The 19,078-nt window shown below is 44.0% G+C and overlaps 2 protein-coding genes across 3 annotated transcripts in view; both read right to left on the minus strand.

Moving 5' to 3' along the window:
* Positions 1–9,431, minus strand: part of LOC139570461 (integrin beta-3-like) — a 33,605-nt gene extending 24,174 nt beyond the window's left edge. Inside the window, exons 1-4 of one of the 2 annotated variants that reach the window (XM_071392347.1) lie at positions 9,277–9,431; positions 6,846–6,931; positions 4,864–5,071; positions 4,291–4,543 (exon numbers count right to left, since the gene is read on the minus strand). In XM_071392347.1, coding sequence (XP_071248448.1) covers positions 4,291–4,543; positions 4,864–5,071; positions 6,846–6,931; positions 9,277–9,358 — 629 coding nt within the window. In that variant the 5' untranslated portion in view covers positions 9,359–9,431. Of the gene's footprint in view, positions 1–4,290; positions 4,544–4,623; positions 4,638–4,863; positions 5,072–6,845; positions 6,932–9,276 lie in introns of those variants that run through there. The other variant, XM_071392349.1, reaches the window with a different exon arrangement.
* Positions 9,432–14,404: 4,973 nt separating this feature from the next.
* On the minus strand, positions 14,405–18,840 carry LOC139570462 (phenylethanolamine N-methyltransferase). Its single transcript, XM_071392350.1, has 3 exons — positions 18,542–18,840; positions 16,355–16,565; positions 14,405–15,944 (listed from the first exon to the last, which is right to left on the minus strand). Exons 1-3 carry the CDS (start codon positions 18,741–18,743, stop codon positions 15,503–15,505), a joined length of 855 nt encoding a protein of 284 aa, XP_071248451.1. The 5' UTR covers positions 18,744–18,840; the 3' UTR covers positions 14,405–15,502.
* Positions 18,841–19,078: the final 238 nt, after the last annotated feature.

The following is a 19,078-nucleotide window of genomic DNA, read 5'->3' on the forward strand; positions in this document are numbered from 1 at the left end:
AGGGGTGGTCGTTTGACCGTGGACCCATAACGGACGCAGGCAATGAGGCAGTGATCGCTGAGATACTGGTTGAAAACAGCAGAGGTGTATTTAGAGGGCAAGTTGGTCAGGATGATATCTATGAGGGTGCCCATGTTTACGGATTTGGGGTTGTACATAGTAGGTTCCTTGATAATTTGTGTGAGATTGTAGGATTAGATTAGGATTAGATTGTAGGACGGCCGGGGTGTTAAGCATATCCCAGTTTAGTTCACCTAACAGTACGAACTCTGACGATAGATGGGGGGCATTCAATTCACATATGGTGTCCAGGGCACAGCTGGGAGCTGAGGGGGGTCTATAAAAAGCGGCAACAGTGAGAGACTTTTTTCTGGAGAGATGGATTTTTAAAAGTAGTAGCTCGAACTGTTTGGGCATAGACCTGGATAGTAGGACAGAACTCTGCAGGCTATCTCTACTGTAGATTGCAACTCTGCCCCCTTTAGAAGTTCTATCTTGTCGGTAAATGTTGTAATTGGGGATGGAAATTTCAGAACTTTTGGTGGCCTTCCTAAACCAGGATTCAGACACGGCTAGGACATCAGGGTTGGCGGAGTGTGCTAAAGCAGTGAATAAAGCAAACTTAGGGAGGAGGCTTCTGATGTTAACATGCATGAACCCAAGGCTTTTCCGGTTACAGAAGTTAACAAATGAGAGCACCTGCGGACACACAGGGCCTGGGTTAACCTCCACATCACCAGAGGAACAGAGGAGGAGTAGGATAAGAGTACGGCTAAAGGCTATAAGAACTGGTAGTCTAATGCGTTCGGAACAGAGAGTAAAAGGAGCAGATTTCTTGGCATGGTAGGATACATTCAGGGCATAATGCACAGACAAGGGCATGGTAGGGTGCGAGTACAGTGGAGGTAAACCTAGGCATTGAGTGACGATGAGAGAGGCAATAACGCCTGGGGAAGGAACCAAAGGGAGTGACATATACAGTTGAAGTCGGAAGTTTACATACACTTAGGTTGGAGTCATTAAAACTCGTTTTTCAACCATTCCACAAATTTCTTGTTAACAAACTATAGTTTTGGCAAGTCGATTAGGACATCTACTTTGTGCATGACACAAGTACATTTTCCAACAATTGCTTACAGACAGATTATTTCACTTATAATTCACTATAATCACAATTCCAGTGGGTCAGAAGTTGACTGTGCCTTTAAACAGCTTGGAAAATTCCAGAAAATGATGTCATGACTTTAGAAGCTTCTGATAGGCTAATTGACATCATTTGAGTGAATTGGAGGTGTACCTGTGGATGTATTTCAAGGCCTACCTTCAAACTCAGTGCCTCTTTGCTTGACATCATGGGAAAATAAAAAGAAATCAGCCAAGACCTCAGAAAAACAATGGTAGACCTCCACAAGTCTGGTTCATCCTTACGAGCAATTTCCAAACGCCTGAAGGTACCACGTTCATCTGTACAAACAATAGTACGCAAGTATAAACACCATGGCACCACACAGCCGTCATATCGCTCAGGAAGGAAACGCGTTCTGTCTCCTAGAGATGAATGTACTTTGGTGCGAAAAGTGCAAATCAATCCCAGAACAACAGCAAAGGACCCTGTGAAGATGCTGGAGGAAACAGGTACAAAAGTATCTATATCCACAGTAAAACGAGTCCTATATCGACATAACCTGAAAGGCCGCTCAGCAAGGAAGAAGCCACTGCTCCAAAACTGCCATAAAAAAGCCAGACTACGGTTTACAACTGCACATGGGGACAAAGATCGTACTTTTTGGAGAAATGTCCTCTGGTCTGATGAAACAAAAATAGAACTGTTTGGCCATAATGACCATCGTTATGTTTGGAGGAAAAAGGGGGAGGCTTGCAATCCGAAGAACACCATCCAAACCGTGATGCATGGGGGCGGCAGCATCATGTTGTGGGGGTGCTTTGCTGCAGGAGGGACTGGTGCACTTCACAAAATAGATGGCATCATGAGGAAAGAAAATAATGTGGACATATTTAAGCAACATCTCAAGCAAAGGGAGAAGGCAAAGTCCACAAGCAAAGGGAGAAGGCGAGAGGAGGAGAGTGTGTAGATGCAAGAAGAAATTATGCAACGAGCAAAATGTTCATGCTGTGAGTATGTGGCTGCTGTGAAAGTGAACTGTGTTTCCGTGTGATCAGAGGTGTATTCATTCCGCCAATTCTGTTGATGCAGGCAAGAGTGTGCAAGGCGGTATTAAACGTGTCACTCTCTGTCACCTTAATTACTCAAATTGTTTCTCACGACCTGTGCACGCACATATGTTGTAAACGCTCATTGATATGCTAGGTTGTAACGACCTCATGATGGGTATAGGGAAAATTTGAGTATCATAAACCTATCAATGTGAATGGAATATGAATGACAGTCATCCAATATGCTACAATAGAAATAAGGCCATGCTCATTAAAAAAATGGCATCCTCTATCATCTCATTGATTTACAGTGCATTCGAAAAGTATTCAGACCCCTTGAATTTTTCCACATTTTGTTATGCTACAGCCTTATTCAGAAATGGATTAAATCGTTTTTTCCCCTCATCCAACCAACACACAATAGTCCATAATGACAAAGTAAAAACAGGTTTTTAGGCATTTTAGCAAATTTATTAAACATACAAAACTGAAATATCACATTTCCATAAGTATTCAGACCCTTTACTCAGTACTTTGTTGAAGCACCTTTTGTAAGTTATTACAGCCTCGAGTCTTCTTGGGTATGGTGCTACAAGCGTGGGAGACCTGTATTTGGGGAGTTTCTCCTATTCTTCTCTGCAGATCCTCTCAAACTCTGCCAGGTTGGAAGAGCAGTGTTGCTGCACAGCTATTTTCAGGTCTCTCCAGAGATGTTCGATTGGGTTCAGGTCCGTGCTCTGGCTGGGCCACTCAAGGACATTCAGAGACTTGTCCCGATGCCACTTCTGCGTTTTCTTGACTGTGTGCTTAGGGTCGTTGTTCTTCAATGGTGCAGAAATGTTTTGGTATCCTTCCCCAGATCTCTGCCTCCACATAATCCTGTCTCAGAGCTCTACGGACAATCCTTTCGACCTCATGGCTTGGTTTTTGCTCTGACACGCACTGTCAACTGTGGGACCTTATCATGTCCAATCAATTGAATTTACCACAGGTGGACTCCAATCAAGTTGTAGAAACATCTCCAGGATGATCAATGGATACAGGATGCACCCGAGCTCAATTTCGAGTCTCATAGCAAAGGGTCTTGTGTTTTTTATTTTGAATACATTTGCAAAACATTCTAAAAACCTGTTTTTGCTTTGTCATTATGAGCTATTGTGTGTAGATTGATGACGGAAAAAAATATTGTATCCATTTTAGAATAAGGCTGTAGCGTAACAAAATGTGTAAAAAGCACTGTACATATGCACTGTATACAGTACTGTTCTAGTAGAGAGAGAGCGAGATGATGTGTGTGAGAGAGGGAGAGAAAAATAGATGACATGTGTGAGAGAGGGAGAGAAAGAGAGATGATGTGTGTGAGTGAGGGAGAGAGAGATGACGTGAGGGAGAGAGAGAGAGATGATGTATGTGAGTGAGAGAGAAAGAGAGAGAGAGATTACGTGTGTGAGTGAGGGAGAGAGAGAGAGATGACGTGTGTGAGTGAGGGAGAGCGAGAGAGAGAGAGATGATGTGTGTGAGTGAGAGAGAGAGAGAGATGACGTGTGTGAGTGAGGGAGAGAGAGAGATGACGTGAGGGAGGGAGAGAGAGAGAGAGAGAGAGAGAGAGAGTGTGAGGGAGAGAAAAAGATAACAGGAGTGTAAGGAAGCAAAACCTCAAACCAGTGAAAAGTTCAGCTAAACCAGGGTGGAGACAGCCAATCTTGTAAGCGCTCCTTAAACCCCCGTCGAGATCTCTGGATTACTTGTGTCTGACTCCTACAAGCTGACTAAGCATCATCACCCACAGAGTCTCAGAATGACTCAACACCAACAGCTAGCTTTTATACATGACAGTTTAAAGGCACAACCTACAATTTCAATAGCCTGACCTTGCCACTGTTTGGTGAGAAGAAGGACGGGGCTGGGGAAACATAACCACTCTCAAGTTTAAAGAGGAAGTCATACAAGGACTGATAGTGCTTGGTGTTTTGTTGAGAGAAGGGTGCAAATGGGTGTCAGAGCTTTCCTTTTCCTTATTGTAAGATATATATTCCCCATTGTAATGTCATGAACCTGTTTAAATTAAGGATAAACTAAAACAAAGTTATCCCTAGTTTAATAACCCTGGCTTACCCGTGACAGGGGTTGAGCAGGGCCTCCTTGGGGGAGATGTACATGTAAGGCGACAGTGGCTTGTCCACGAAGGCTCCGAAGCCCATGCGCAGGTTGCTGGTGGTGCGTCCCATTTCCTCGGCCAGGCCTTTCCCCAGGGTGCGGAGGCGGAACAGGTCATCGTTCATGGAGAAGGACAGGTCCATGAGGTAATACAGGTCCACCGGGTAGTCCTCCACCTGGCGCACCTTCACTGTGAACCGCTTGGAGTCATCTGACAGGGGGAGAGGTGGAAATTTGGGATGATCTGGTCTGAATGTAATAACCTCATCGGGTCTCATGTAATAATATCACCTGGTCTGAGGGTGATGTGGTATCAATCTAATAATCTCACTTGGTCTGAATGTGTAATAATCTCACCTGTTTTGAGTACAATAATTCCACCTGTTGTCAGTGTAATAATCCCACCTGGTTTCATTGTGTTAATCCCACTTGGCCAAAATGTAATAGGCATAATCTCTTTTGATCTGAGTGTAATAATCTCACCTGGTGTTGGTCTAATAATCTTACCTGGTCTCAGCCTAATAATCTCACCTGGTCTGAGGGTGATGTGGAGTCTCTGAGGTTGGATCTGCGTGGCGTCGGCCGTGTCTCCGGCTGCCTTGTTGCTGAGGGGACGGTCCTCCTTCACCTGCAGCTTGCTGGTGGGGAACTCAAGGGCGGCCGGGGGAGTACAGCCCGCCACCAATAGGTTACGCTTCAGGTCACAACGAGACGAGCCTGCCACCCCCTGCCCAAAGTCCTGATGGAACAATCCAGGAAGTTAGTGAGAGAAGCAGGAAGTTTTAATAATCTCTACCCTTCCCCTCAAAAAAGCTAGAAGTAGCAGTTATAACACAGCCTATGTGTTGTTTGTGGTAGGCCATCTTGTTTTTAGCCAGGCCATGGAGGTGAAAGGGCAAGTCCTGACATGCCCCATGCCATAGAAGGGTCGTTTCACTTTGATATTTGGATTAGAAATGGTGGAGAGAAAAAAAGAGAAAAAAAAGCCTCTTATAGTAAATGACTTGCTACTTAATATAGACCACATAGAGAATTCCAAAAATCATATTTTTTATATGAATAAATGCTTGCTAAAGTGCCAAAATTCTTCATTTTGACATATCCCTACGTCAACCTGTATCACTTCTAGGAAGATTTTAACCCACTAAATCCCAAAGTATCTCAACATTTCACATCATTGTAAGGCCCTAGTCATTTTGTTGCTTTGACAAAGTCATTTCTAAAGATTACTATTTATTTCATGTGATTAGTGAATCCATTTAAGTGTGTCCCTCATTTTAAGGTCAACCCTGTTACATGAACTGAACTCTCGTTTTAAAGGGATACTTCGGGATTTTGACAATGAAGTCCTTTATCTAGTTCCCCAGAGCCAGAAACTCATGACTACATTTTTTATGTTTCTGCATCTGGTATGAAGGAAGTTAGAGGTAGTTTTGTGAGTAAAAACTAACTAGCATGCTAGCAGTTACCATGGACTTCCAGTCATTGTGCTCACGCTAGTTATCAATTGCGCTAACGCTAGTTAGCAACTTCCTTCAAACAGAGAAATAAAAAATGTTATCCATGAGTTCATCTGACTCTGGGGAAGTAGATAAAGGGCTTCATTGCCAAAATCCTGAAGTATCTCTTTAATACGGTGAAACGATTCCTTTTAAAATATTTTTTTCAAGAGAAACACTGAACATCTAATAATCAAACCATAGAGTAAAAGGTGAGCTATTTTTGGCCATTTCTGATGGTTTGTGGTGGAAAACTGAGTGGGCCGAGCATAGTACGTCAACCCTGTTACCCATAAATAGACAGGCTAAAACTGTTTTAACAATTTCACATTATATATATTTTTTAGCTTGCATTCAATTGCCACTACCTGCTGCACACAACAAGCTTAAATTCCCCCTGTCACAAGTGGATTCATGGCTGATTTAAGAAGAAATAGTTAACCCTGTTACGGTCAACCCTGTTACTTTATTTGACACTTACTAGGCACTTACTATAGTATTTTTTTATTTAACATCTTGAGATGTGAAAATGTGTTTTTTATGAGGTTGAACATGTTCTCTTTCTGACACAAAGTAAACATTTGGTCAATTCAAGTCTTTTTGACCCTGTTACACTTCTCAAAAAAACACATAATTGGTGGAGCAACCCAGAAATATAATCATAGGGATGAATACATGGAGAAAATTAATAAACATTTCAGGGAGGAAGGGAGTAACACATGCCAGGGAATTGCCAAAGTGCAGTCCCCATCCATTGCCATTGCCCTTAACTACAGTTACAACACTATTCTGTGGCTCAATTTCCTTGATGTCATCAGATTGATTACAACATGTCCAAACAGGAGTCATCTGCGTGCCACAAGACTGTGTTAGCTTTCTGAGCTAAGCCTAGGCATTAGCTCAGGGGAGCTAGCGCCCATCTTTAGGTCATAGGCAAACCACCTCTGTTACACAGATCAGTGATCCCTCAGGAAAGGAGAATTGAAGGAGATATCAGGGAGAATTTAAACCCACCTCTTGGGAACACCACGCACAAGTAGGATGTACAGCCAGACACTGCTTACATGTGCTGGCCCCTCGGGATGTACAGATGTTGGAACCTGAAATGACAGTAGAGTCACTCACCAAACTCTACGTAAACATAGCATGTAGACACACATGCACATACGTGCGCACACGTGCACCCACATATGCATAGTATACATACAGCAATCGTACATATATAAATGTGCAAGGGCACACACGAACAAAAAGTCCTACAGGAATCATGCAGGAATTCTACCCTTTGTGAAGGTGTCCTGCAGGAATCCTGTACGATTGACAAACTCCCCGATGCTCCTGCAGGACTCCTGCAAGAGTATGACGTCCTGCTGAAATGTTGAAATTCTTGCAGGACCATGACAATTCCTGCAAGAATAAGTAATCTGTGGATCATCTGTGGATCTGTTGGGGCAGTATGCAAATTGGAGTGTGTCTAGGGTTTCTGGGATAATGGTGTTGATGTGAGCCATGACCAGCCTTTCAAAGCACTTCATGGCTACAGACGTGAGTGCTACGGATCAGTAGTTATTTAGGCAGGTTACCTTAGTGTTCTTGGGCACAGTCACTATGGTGGTCTGCATAAAATATGTTGGTATTACAGACTCGGACAGGGAAATGTTGAAAATGTCAGTGAAGACATTTGCCAGTTGGTCAGCGCATGCTTGCAGTACACGTCCTGGTAATCCGTCTGGACCTGCGGCCTTGTGACTGTTGACCTGTTTAAAGGTCTTACTCACATCGGCTGCAGAGCGAGTGATCACACAGTCTTCCGGAACAGCTGGTGCTCTCATGCATGTTTCAGTGTTATTTGCCTCGAAGCAAGCATAGAAGTAGTTTAGCTCGTCTGGTAGGCTTTTGTCACTGGGCAGCTCTCGGCTGTGCTTCCCTTTGTAGTCTGTAATGGTTTGCAAGCCCTGCCACATCCGACGAGCATCAGAACCGGTGTAGTACTATTCGATCTTAGTTCTGTATTGACACTTTGCCTGTTTGATGGTTCACCGGAGGGCAAAGCGGGATTTCTTATAAGCTTCCGGGTTAGAGTCCTGCTCCTTGAAAGCGGCAGCTCAAGCCTTAAGCTCAGTGTTGCCTGTAATCCATGGCTTCTGGTTGGGGTATGTACGTACGGTTACTCTGGGGACGACGTCATTGATGCACTTATTGATTAAGCCAATGACTGACTCACTCTTTTACCTATGCTTCTACCATATTTATTCAGAATCTCATATTTTCTTTCTCCTAGGAATCATATTTTATGCAGTGCTGGTGAAATGGACAATCAAACACACCCGCTGTTGCTGCATTGAATAATAAAACTCCTATGCAATCAGATATCTTATGCTTTATGTTCATTATTTTAAAGGATGAGGAAGGGATCCCACAGGTTGTTCTACAGGAAAATGGCCCTGAAAATATTTCAGAATTACCTTCAGGAATCTTATCTACAGGATATCCAAAAGGATTTTGGGGCCATTTTGCTGTAGAACAATTCCTTCTGGTAGCCCTTCAGGAAAAGTGTTCTTGAAGGACTTCCTGCATGATTCCTACAGGAAACTGTCCCCGAAAATCCTACAGGAATCCTGCAAAATATTTCTCCTGCAGGATTCCTGTAGGATTTTTGTAAGGGTGTAGATAGCCTACAGTAATTCGGTGTGTGTACATGTGTGTGTATGACTTAAGACACCTTTTTAATAAATAGTGATGGTTCTGGGCGATCAATCAAATCACTTTTGACATGCTTATTGAACCTCAAGTAATGGACACACCTGCACACAGACTCGCATGTACACACACACACACACACACACACACACACACACACACACACACACACACACACACACACACACACACACACACACACACACACACACACACACATACACACACTATTAACATGATACAGCAACTTATGACTTATGGTCCTCTTACTAGCAGAATGCTAAGCCTATAATTCCCCTTTGTCATCTCATCAGGTGGTAAGGGGTCATAAGGGGAAAGATGGAAACTAGAGGCCAGTCTCAAACAGTCTTTGGAGAGCACGGAGAGCTACGTGGACAGATTTAGACAGATTACAACAAAACGAGTTTGGAGTTAACATTTTTTATCCATTTATCCAGTTATGATTAATTTAGTTTAATAAAAAAGATAATGATTTTCTATAATAAAAGCCAAAATGATGATACTGCATCTATTAAATGTCCTTATTTGTAACGATATTACCATTCCATGCGACCATTTAGAAACTACAGTGTCTAACTTGTATTTCTAGCTGTAGTCTATTTCCCTGTCTGAACTGCGTTTTGCGCCCTCTCTCAACAATTATGAATTATTACACCGCTGTTCAAGATGCAGCAACGGCACACCGCTAGAAGTAGCACATTTACATCACATAGTTCAAACTTACCCGAAACATCAGTAACTGCAAATAAAACGAAATAACCTATCCAAAGTGTAATCCTTTGCGTTATGTGAGTAGGCCTACCCATCTTGGCGTGGGTACTTTGTCAGGACGCACGGCGCAGGCGTTTGGCAAGACATTTATTTGTGACTAGTTTAAATACCCCCCCCCCCCCCTCCCTTCCGCCTTCGCTCAGTCTGCGATCTGATACAACTCCAAATAGAGTAAACTCAAAAGCACTGTTTTCCTCTGTCTGGAAAGTCATAGCCTACTGTACAACGAGGTGTGGCGTTTATAAGGGCTTTAGAGCAAAAAAAGCACAAGCATTTTATGCCCTTTTCTTATCTTTAAATAATATTAATCCGAATGTAGGCCTACCAGTCAATATACAATTGTTATACACATTTTAGAACACTATGTTTTCATGTTTAAGCTTTTGAAAGAGTTTTTGTATTGAATATGTTGAATATTTGTATTAGGCCTATATCATAGCAATAATAAAATAATGTTTCTGATTCTTTGTCTCATCCGCAGCTCCATTAGTCCAGTAGACTTCTATTTAACGGTGATACAGTTTCCTTTACTACTACAGTATATAATTTGCACTATTTTGTTGCTGTTTTTCATGTAACACACACACGCAGTTCTGCAGTTATATTCAGAACTCTGTCCCTCTCATCTCTCTCCTCTCCTCCCCAGTTAAGACAGAGCCTATAACCAACAGTGAGACTGACTACCACAGAAAGCAGCATTAGACAGTAGCATTAGACAGTCCTGCAGGCAAAGGTACCACCACACATCGTTTCAGCCTCTCATTTCTCCCTTTAAAATGGAGCCTAACACACACGCATAGCAGTACTCACAGATGTTGTTGGTACCAGCCATATTAAAACCAACTATCACCAAGTTGACCATTGCAGACATTCGTTTCCCTTTACACAAATACACATAAGCTGTTCATGTGACGTCACCATTACTCTCACTCTTTTACCTATGCTTCTACCATATTTATTCAGAATCTCATATTTCCTTTTTCCTAGGAATCATGTTTTATGCAGTGCTGGTGAAATGGACAATCAAACACGCCCGCTGTTGCCGCATTGAATAATAGAATTCCTATGCAATCAGATATCTTGTGCTTTATGTCCATTATTGTAAAGGATGAGGAAGGGATCCCACAGGTTGTCCACAGTACAATGTCCCTGAAAATATTTTTGAATTACCTTCAGGAATCTTAGCTACAGGATATCCAAAAGGATTTTGGGGCCATTTTTGCTGTAGGACAATTCCTGCTGGTTGTCCTTCTGGAAAATGACTATCTGCAGGATTCTTGCAGGATTGTTTTCTTGAAGGACTTCCTGCATGATTCCTACAGGAAACTGGTCCCGAAAATCCTACAAGAATCCTGCAGAATATATATCCTGCAGGAATCCTGTAGGATTTTTCATGCAGGATTCCTGTAAGACTTTTTTTGTAAGGGTGTAGATAGCCTACAGTAATTTGGTGTGTACAATGTGTGTTTATGACTTAAGTCACCTTTTTAATAAATAGTGATTATTCTTGTCAATCAATCGAATCACTTTTGACATGCTTATTGAACCTCAAGTAATGGGGCACACCTGCACACACACACACACACACACTCACACTCACACTCACACACACACACACACACACACACACCATTAACATGGTCCTCTTACTAGCAGAATGCTAAGCCTATAATTCCCCTTTGTCATCTCATCAGGTGGTAAGGGGTCATAAGGGGAAAGATGGAAACTAGAGGCCAGTCTCAAACAGTCTTTGGAGAGCACGGAGAGCTACGTGGACAGATTTAGGCAGGTTAAAACAAAACGAGTTTGGAGTAAATTTTTTAAAATCCATTTATCCAGTTATGATTAATTTAGTTTAATAAAAAAGATAATGATTTTCTATAATAAAAGCCAAAATGATGATACTGCATCTATTAAATGTCCTTATTTGTAACGATATTACCATTCCATGCGACCATTTAGAAACTACAGTGTCTAACTTGTATTTCTAGCTGTAGTCTATTTCCCTGTCTGAACTGCGTTTTGCGCCCTCTCTCAACAATTATGAATTATTACACCGCTGTTCAAGATGCAGCAACGGCACACCGCTAGAAGTAGCACATTTACATCACATAGTTCAAACTTACCCGAAACATCAGTAACTGCAAATAAAACGAAATAACCTATCCAAAGTGTAATCCTTTGCGTTATGTGAGTAGGCCTACCCATCTTGGCGTGGGTACTTTGTCAGGACGCACGGCGCAGGCGTTTGGCAAGGCATTTATTTGTGACTAGTTTAAATACCCCCCCCCCCCCTCCCTTCCGCCTTCGCTCAGTCTGCGATCTGATACAACTCCAAATAGAGTAAACTCAAAAGCACTGTTTTCCTCTGTCTGGAAAGTCATAGCCTACTGTACAACGAGGTGTGGCGTTTATAAGGGGGGGGGGGGGTCTTTAGAGCAAATATACAGTTCAGCACATTTTAGAACATTATGTTTTCATGTTTAAGCTTTTTGTATTGAATATGTTGAATATTTGTATTAGGCCTATATCATAGCTATAATAAAATAATAGCTATTATTATGTCTTGTTATTTTAAATAAAGTTGTTAAATACGATTACAATACATATATGAAACATATGGAGTAACTTGATACTAAGTTAGCTAGGTTTTAAATGGTTGGCTTTGAAGTGGGAGTTGGTATGAGTCACTGACTGTATGACTCTAAAATGTGATTTTTCTTCGGTTTACTCAAGTCAACTAATATTGGAAAGTTACTACCGACAGTGTTGCTACAAATCATCCTAGTATAACAGAGCGCTACTTAGTTAAAAAAGTTTACAGTCAGAACAATATCCCATAGTGAACACAGTCATGAGTTAATTCTGCTGACATGGTCACATTGAGTCAGTATGATAAGGCGTTGATTATGAAGCTACTTTATGATATGGCCCATCCAGTTTGGAGCCTGTGGGAAAGGTTGAGACTGAGTAAAATAGGCCCCATCCTCCCTCCAGAATCCCAGTACTGCAGAAGAAGAGGTCCATCTGCAATGGGAAGAGTCAAGGACTGCATGTAGCTCCAACATCTCAGCAGTCAGGGAAGGCTACTGTTTCTCCCATCCGGAAGCCACTGCAACCCATCCGTACCAAGAGGGATCAAACCTGCGTGGTGAAAGACATCTACCTCCATAGTGCCAAGCCATTGAAGGCAGTCCATGGAGCCAATATGGTCGCCAAGATGCCACTGCCTCCCATTAGAGCCAGAGTCACTGTGCCAAACACTGATGCCAAGAAGGAGTCATTCCAGCCAGTCAGACCAGAGGGCAGCCCTCGTCCTGCTGCTTCAACGTACAGAAGGCAGGTTGTGAAGAAACACGTTCAGTTCAAGACTCAGACCCTAACTGTACAAGATCTATCGCCATGCCGTGATAAGAGGGTATGAGTTGTCTTCAACTTGGAGGCTGAGCAGGTGATGGCATATCTGAAGGCCAAGCTGATCGGTGTCACCCAGGAATTAAACCTGATCAAAGGTGGGGCCAAGATGGATGCTCAGGCTTTGGAGGAGAGGAAAGCAAAGGAGCAGTTCAAGGTCAAGGTGGAGAAGTTCATCCAGGAGATCTGCCTGATGAAGGTGGATTCTGACCTATGGGAGATGATCAGAGATAACGAAGAGGAGGAAGAGATAAAGAAAGAGGTGATGGAAAACGGAGGGGAAGAGGGCAGCATAGCAAGTAAGCCGAAGCAGACAGCAGCCAGGAGACACGTGAGCAAGGACAGGGTCCAAGTTGAGAAAAGTGTGAAGTGGAGGATGAGAAAATGAAGGACGGAGAGGTAAATTAGTGTACTGCTGAACTAGTTCATTGTTGTGATCATGTTTTAGGCTTATTTGTATTACATACTGTATATTGTATGTATTTTTCCAATTTAATTGTATGTAAAGTGCCTTTAGAGTGCCCAATATACCATCTGGCATGAGCTGTGCAATCATGTGTCCATCTGATAACGAGGAGTACCACAATGGAAATGTCTTTTGACTTTGTGTTTTTTATCCTTGTGAATTTTAATGTGAGTAGTATTGTATTCACAATGGCTGAAGCAGCTCAATGTAGCCTATTTTAAATTTGCCACATAAATAAACAAATTAATTCCTTCATTCAGGTGGTGTTGAAACGTCAATTTGGGATGAGTGCAGCCAACTCCAAGCTGAAGCAGTGTGAGCATTGCGGCCGGTGCTTTGATCCTAGTCGCCTGGAGAAACACAGCGAGATCTGTGCCAAGCTCTCCTCCAAGAGCTCTAGACGGGGGGTCTATGACTCCACCAAGCACCGGCTCAAAGGCACTGTACTGGCTGGCTACGTGAAGCGATCCGTGGAGTGATGCACCAAGGGACCTGGGTCTGTCTGGAAATTACCACTCTTTTTGATTGAGCAGACAGACAGGAGGAGCTGGACAGAGCGGATGAGCGGTGGGGCTGGGATTCGAGAACACGCCAAAACAGACATAGATGGGCTGTGGGCATCGGCGGTGACTGCTGTAGACCAGTGTCAGACCGACCGCTAGACCGCCTGTTGTTCAAAAGAAGACCTCTGCCGTGGAATCGGCGACAGTTCCAATAAGAGGCAGTACTACTAGGAGGCAGTATTGTATCCAGAAACGTCTAAACCAACAGTACTCAGCAGTTCCTCAAATCCACAGAAACACCTGTAGTTCTCCAATATAATAAGGAATCCCAACAACTCTTTTTAAATGTTTCAGTCAGATTTGTTCCAGGAAGGTAAAGGACATTCAATGTTATTGTGCAGTATTCCTTTAACAACTCACGCTCTCCATACCTGTGCATTTTCACTTCCTTGTCACTTGTGTGCCTTTATGTGCCCAGTGACCCATGACCCAACATATAGCGCTCTCTAGTGCAGCGCTTCCCACAACCCACAACACAATTCATCCTCTGTATCTACCTGGACCTCTGCTGCTACCCAGGTGTGGCCCGACCCCACAGTTTTGGAACCGCTGCTCTAGTGTATAAATGAAGTGGAATATACAAGTTCTTTGTAGTAGTTGAGAACGGACTGGAATTAAATGGGACAGTCAGAAACGGGTAACAGTTCAACGTTTTTATTTCACTTCAGGCAAAGTCAGTGAAGCCACAAGCCAAGTTAACATTGACCAACAAGCCAAAAGTAGCCAGAGAAAATAACACATAACACAATAAGAGACGACAATAAAAAATCAGTTTTAAACATACAAAAGGATTGGTTAATGGGTTTGAGAATGGAATTTTGATGTAAAAAAAAATCTAACTCAATTGAGACTAAAAGGCTATTAAGTCCTTTCTGTGACAAACTAACACATTTTTTTTAACAGCCAACAACATGGCCAATTGCTGACTAACCCTAAAAGACTAACCATAATCCTCATAGAAAATAACTTCTCTGTTAGATTTACATGACTTCTCGGGTCGAAGTTCAAGTATGAAAACATACTTGGGTCTTCCACCAAGCTAGTCCAATTCAGGCTCTATGAAGTAATTGCCTTTGAATGTGTTGGGAGCACACCCAAATACTCAATGGCTGCATTTACACAGGAAGTCCAATTCTTTTGACCAATAAGATCAGCTCTTTTGCGAATAATTGGGCAAAAGATCAGAATTGGACTGCCTATGTAAATGCAACCAGTGGGATGAAGACTAAGATCATGACGCGTCAGTGACTTCATTTCAACAGCAGGGGGCAGAAGTAGACCTTTTATTCTTTAAGTCAAATGTCAGTGAAGGGCCATAAATGTTAACTGGATTTCTATTGTGGAAATTGTTAGCAATCTTCCTCTCCCACTCTTTCTCCCTTTCACTTCTCCCATTAAAAATACTATTTTCTTTATGTGTTTTTAATCTAATTTTATTGTTTACTTCCTCACTGTTCTGATCCAATCTTTCCCCTCTCTCCTTCTCCTCTTTTTAAATACAGTTTGCCTTCTCACTATTCCAACATCCTCTACCTCTTCCTCTCTTTTTGAATTCCGTATCTTCCTCATCATCTATTGTTTACTTTCTGACCTCATCTCTTTTAGACTTTTACTCATCCTAGTCTCTTCCAACCTCTCACATCCTCCTCCTCCTACTTCCACTACTCTCCCTCCCCTCCCACCTCTACCCACCTTCCTCCTCTCATTTCCTCCTCTCCCTTCCTCTTCCTTCTCCTCTATGGCTTCCTGGCCTTCACAAAGAACACGCCCGTCACGTCGTCCACCCCCACCATCATGCCCTGGGGCAGCGTGTACACCTCCAGCCTCACCAACGTGTACCCACTGGCCCTCACGCTGGCACACACCTGGGCCTCATCCAGGGGCACCACAGGGATGCGCACACCGGGCCCCCCCATGTAGTAGCTCTCACCCAGGGCCCCGATGAGGAGCAGGTGGCCCCCGGGCCGGAGAAGGCCCCTGATGTGGCCCAGGGCCCGGGTGAAGGAGGCCAGGTCAGGGCTGACGCTTTCCAGGCAGAAGCAGGACACCAGGCAGTCGGCGCCGGCAGTGGGGAGCTGGGAGTCAGGGTGCAGGGGGCGGGGGAGGTGCACGTCGATGGGGAGAATGTCGGAGACAACAGAACGCAGGCGCGCGGCTTTCTCGGTCCACGCTGAAGGGCTGATCAGGACAATAAAACAACAAACAATACAAACAATTAACAGCAATAAAATACATTATTTAATGTCTGTCCTCAAAAGCCAGCACTTACTTGACCAATCAATATATGCTAGGAAGTCAGTCCCCGCACCTGGTTTCCCAGGTCTAAATCTGTTAGAGAGTTTATAGTCAAGAGTGAAAACCAGCAGACTCTGTGGATGCGCCCCTCAAGGAGTTGAGTTTAACTCCTCAAATCATATTCATTAGGCACAAAATGGAAGAAAACTGACTGAAACAGGAAGGGACAACCTGTTCAACCTGTTTAACTTGTCCAATATGAAACGCTTGTCTTTGTTTTCCGTTGCAAAACGTTTTGCGACGATGCGCACTAATGAGTTGGACCCTGGTCTACCACTAACATCAGCACCCACCGTCGGCCCTCCAGCTTGCAGACATGCTGCAGGTAGGGGGTCCAGTCCAGGCTGCTGTAGCCCTCGCCCTGCAGCCAACGCCTCAGCTCCTGCCTGTTCACCTCCAGGAAGTCTGTGAGAAACACAGTGTCGAACACCTCACAGCCGCTCAACACCTGGTATAGAGTGGGCCCTGAACCCACGTCCACCAACACGTCACCTCCCACGTCACCTGACAGAGAGGGCGGGGAAGTGAGGGGGAAGAGGAAAAGAGATTGGGGATTGGGGGAAGGGGGGGGGGGGGGGGTAGAGAGAAGGAGGGGGAGAAAGGGAGGTAGAGGAGGGGGAGATATAAAGAAAGGGTAGAGAAAGGGAGGGAGAGGCAGAGAAGGGGGTAGAGGAGGGTAGAGATAAGAGGGTGGGAGAGAGAGGGAGAGGAGAGTAGGGGAGGAAATAGAGAGAGTAAGGGTGGGAGAGAGAGGGAGAGGACAGGGAAGTAATGGTGGGAGAGAGGGAGATGACCGAAGGAGTCGACAGACAGAGGTGTAGAGAGAGAAGTGATACAACATTAAACATACTCACCCTTCCCATTTACAAGTCTACTGTACATACACAAAAACACAGATATTGTACATATTTCAAATATCACACCCTCAGTGAAAAATGTTATTCATACAGCCGCTCATAGACAGACAGACAGATGCACACAAACGCAAGCACACGCACACACGCACACACGCACACACGCACACACACACACACACACACACACACACACACACACACACACACACACACACACACACACACACACACACACACACACACACACACACACACACACACACACACACACACACACACACACACACAAGAGTTGAGTTTAACACCTCAAATTGTTTCAATTCGGCACCAAATGGAAGAAAACTGACTGAAACCGTTTTCTTCCACACACACAATGACGCAAACACGCACGCACACACGCACGTGTAACGCAGTTAAGAACGTACCATCAGGTCTTTCCACAGCAAGCTTAAAATGTCGAGGAGCTATCGAATTAGATATTTTTTCGATAGCTCAAACCGTTGCAACGTTGTCAAGGAGAGCGGTCACGTGTGTTTGTGAAGCAGAGGATCACTGGTTTGAGCCCAGTATGGGGCAGTCGGAACATGTAGGAAGCTGTTAGCTACATGCTGACCCCTGTTACAGACAGTGGTACCGTGGCCCGGCTTGGCAGTTGGGCTCAACTCAACGGCTGGAGTAGCTCACTGTGTGGCGAGTTAAGAAGGGGTGAGTGTAACGGAGTTAAGAACGTACCGGAAGCTCCCTCCACATCAAGCTTGAAATGTCACGGATGGAGCTATCCAGATAGATTATTTTTCTGTAGCTCAAACCGTTGGAACGTTGTCAAGGAGGGTGGTCACGTGTGTTTGTGAAGACGAGGATCACTGATTCGAGCCCAGCATGGGGCAGTCGGACAGTAGAGTAAGCTAAGCTTACCCACTGCCTCCAGGTCATCTACAAGTCTCTGCTAGGTAAAGCCCCGCCTGGTCACCATAGCAGCACCCACCCGTAGCACGTGCTCCAGCAGGTATATCTCACTGGTCACCCCCAAAGCCAACACTTCCTTTGGCCGCCTTCCCTTCCAGTTCTCTGCTGCCAATGACTGGAAAGAACTGCAAAAATCACTGAAGCTGGAGACTCATATCTCCCTCACTAGCTTTAAGCACCAGCTGTCAGAGCAGCTCACAGATCACTGCACCTGTACATAGCTCATCTGTAAATAGCCCATCCAACTACCTCATCCCCATACTGTATTTATTTATTTATCTTGCTCCTTTGCACCCCAGTATCTCTACTTGCACATTCATCATCTGCACATCTACCATTCCAGTGTTTAATTGCTATATTGTAATTACTTTGCCACCATGGCCTATTTATTGCCTTACCTCTCTTATCCTACCTCATTTGCACACACTGTATATATACTATTTCTACTGTATTATTGACTGTATGTTTGTTTATTCCATGTGTAACTCTGTGTTGTTGTATGTGTCGAACTGCTTTGCTTTATCTTGGCCAGGTCGCAGTTGTAAATGAGAACTTGTTCTCAACTTGCCTACCTGGTTAAATAAAGGTGAAATAAATCAAATAAAAAATGCTGTTAGCAGCACACTGATCCCGTTAGACACACACACTCTCACTCACCCTCGGTAAAAGCTCTGTGCAGACATCCTAGTTTCCAGGGTACGATGCTGTCTTGCCGGTCAAAGTCCGCCCGCGGTGGCATGTAGTTATACTGTAGATAGGCTGCTGGATCAAAGCCTTGGTAACAAGCTACCATCGCCGCCATACCCTTCTCTCTCTCTCTATCGTTCTCTTCTTTTTCATTTTTCGCCTCCCTGTCCATGCCTTTTTCTCTCTATCAGAACCCCTCTTTCCCACTCGTTCCACTCCTTTCCTGTTCTCCCTTTTCTGCCTTTCTATCAGTGGGTCAGCAGGTGAGTGGAAAACAGTCTCTGTCTCCGCCAGTATTAATACATGTGTGTGTTGTGTTGTGTTGTGTTGTGTGTGTGTGTGTGTGTGTGTGTGTGTGTGTGTGTGTGTGTGTGTGTGTGTGTGTGTGTGTGTGTGTGTGTGTGTGTGTGTGTGTGTGTGTGTGTGTGTGTGTGTGTGTGTGTGTGTGTGTGTGTGTGTGTGTGTGTGTGTGTGTGTGTGTGTGTGTGTGTGTGTGTGTGTGTGTGT

This window comes from Salvelinus alpinus, chromosome 3 (genome assembly GCF_045679555.1).
Source record: "Salvelinus alpinus chromosome 3, SLU_Salpinus.1, whole genome shotgun sequence".
Taxonomy (NCBI): domain Eukaryota; kingdom Metazoa; phylum Chordata; class Actinopteri; order Salmoniformes; family Salmonidae; genus Salvelinus; species Salvelinus alpinus.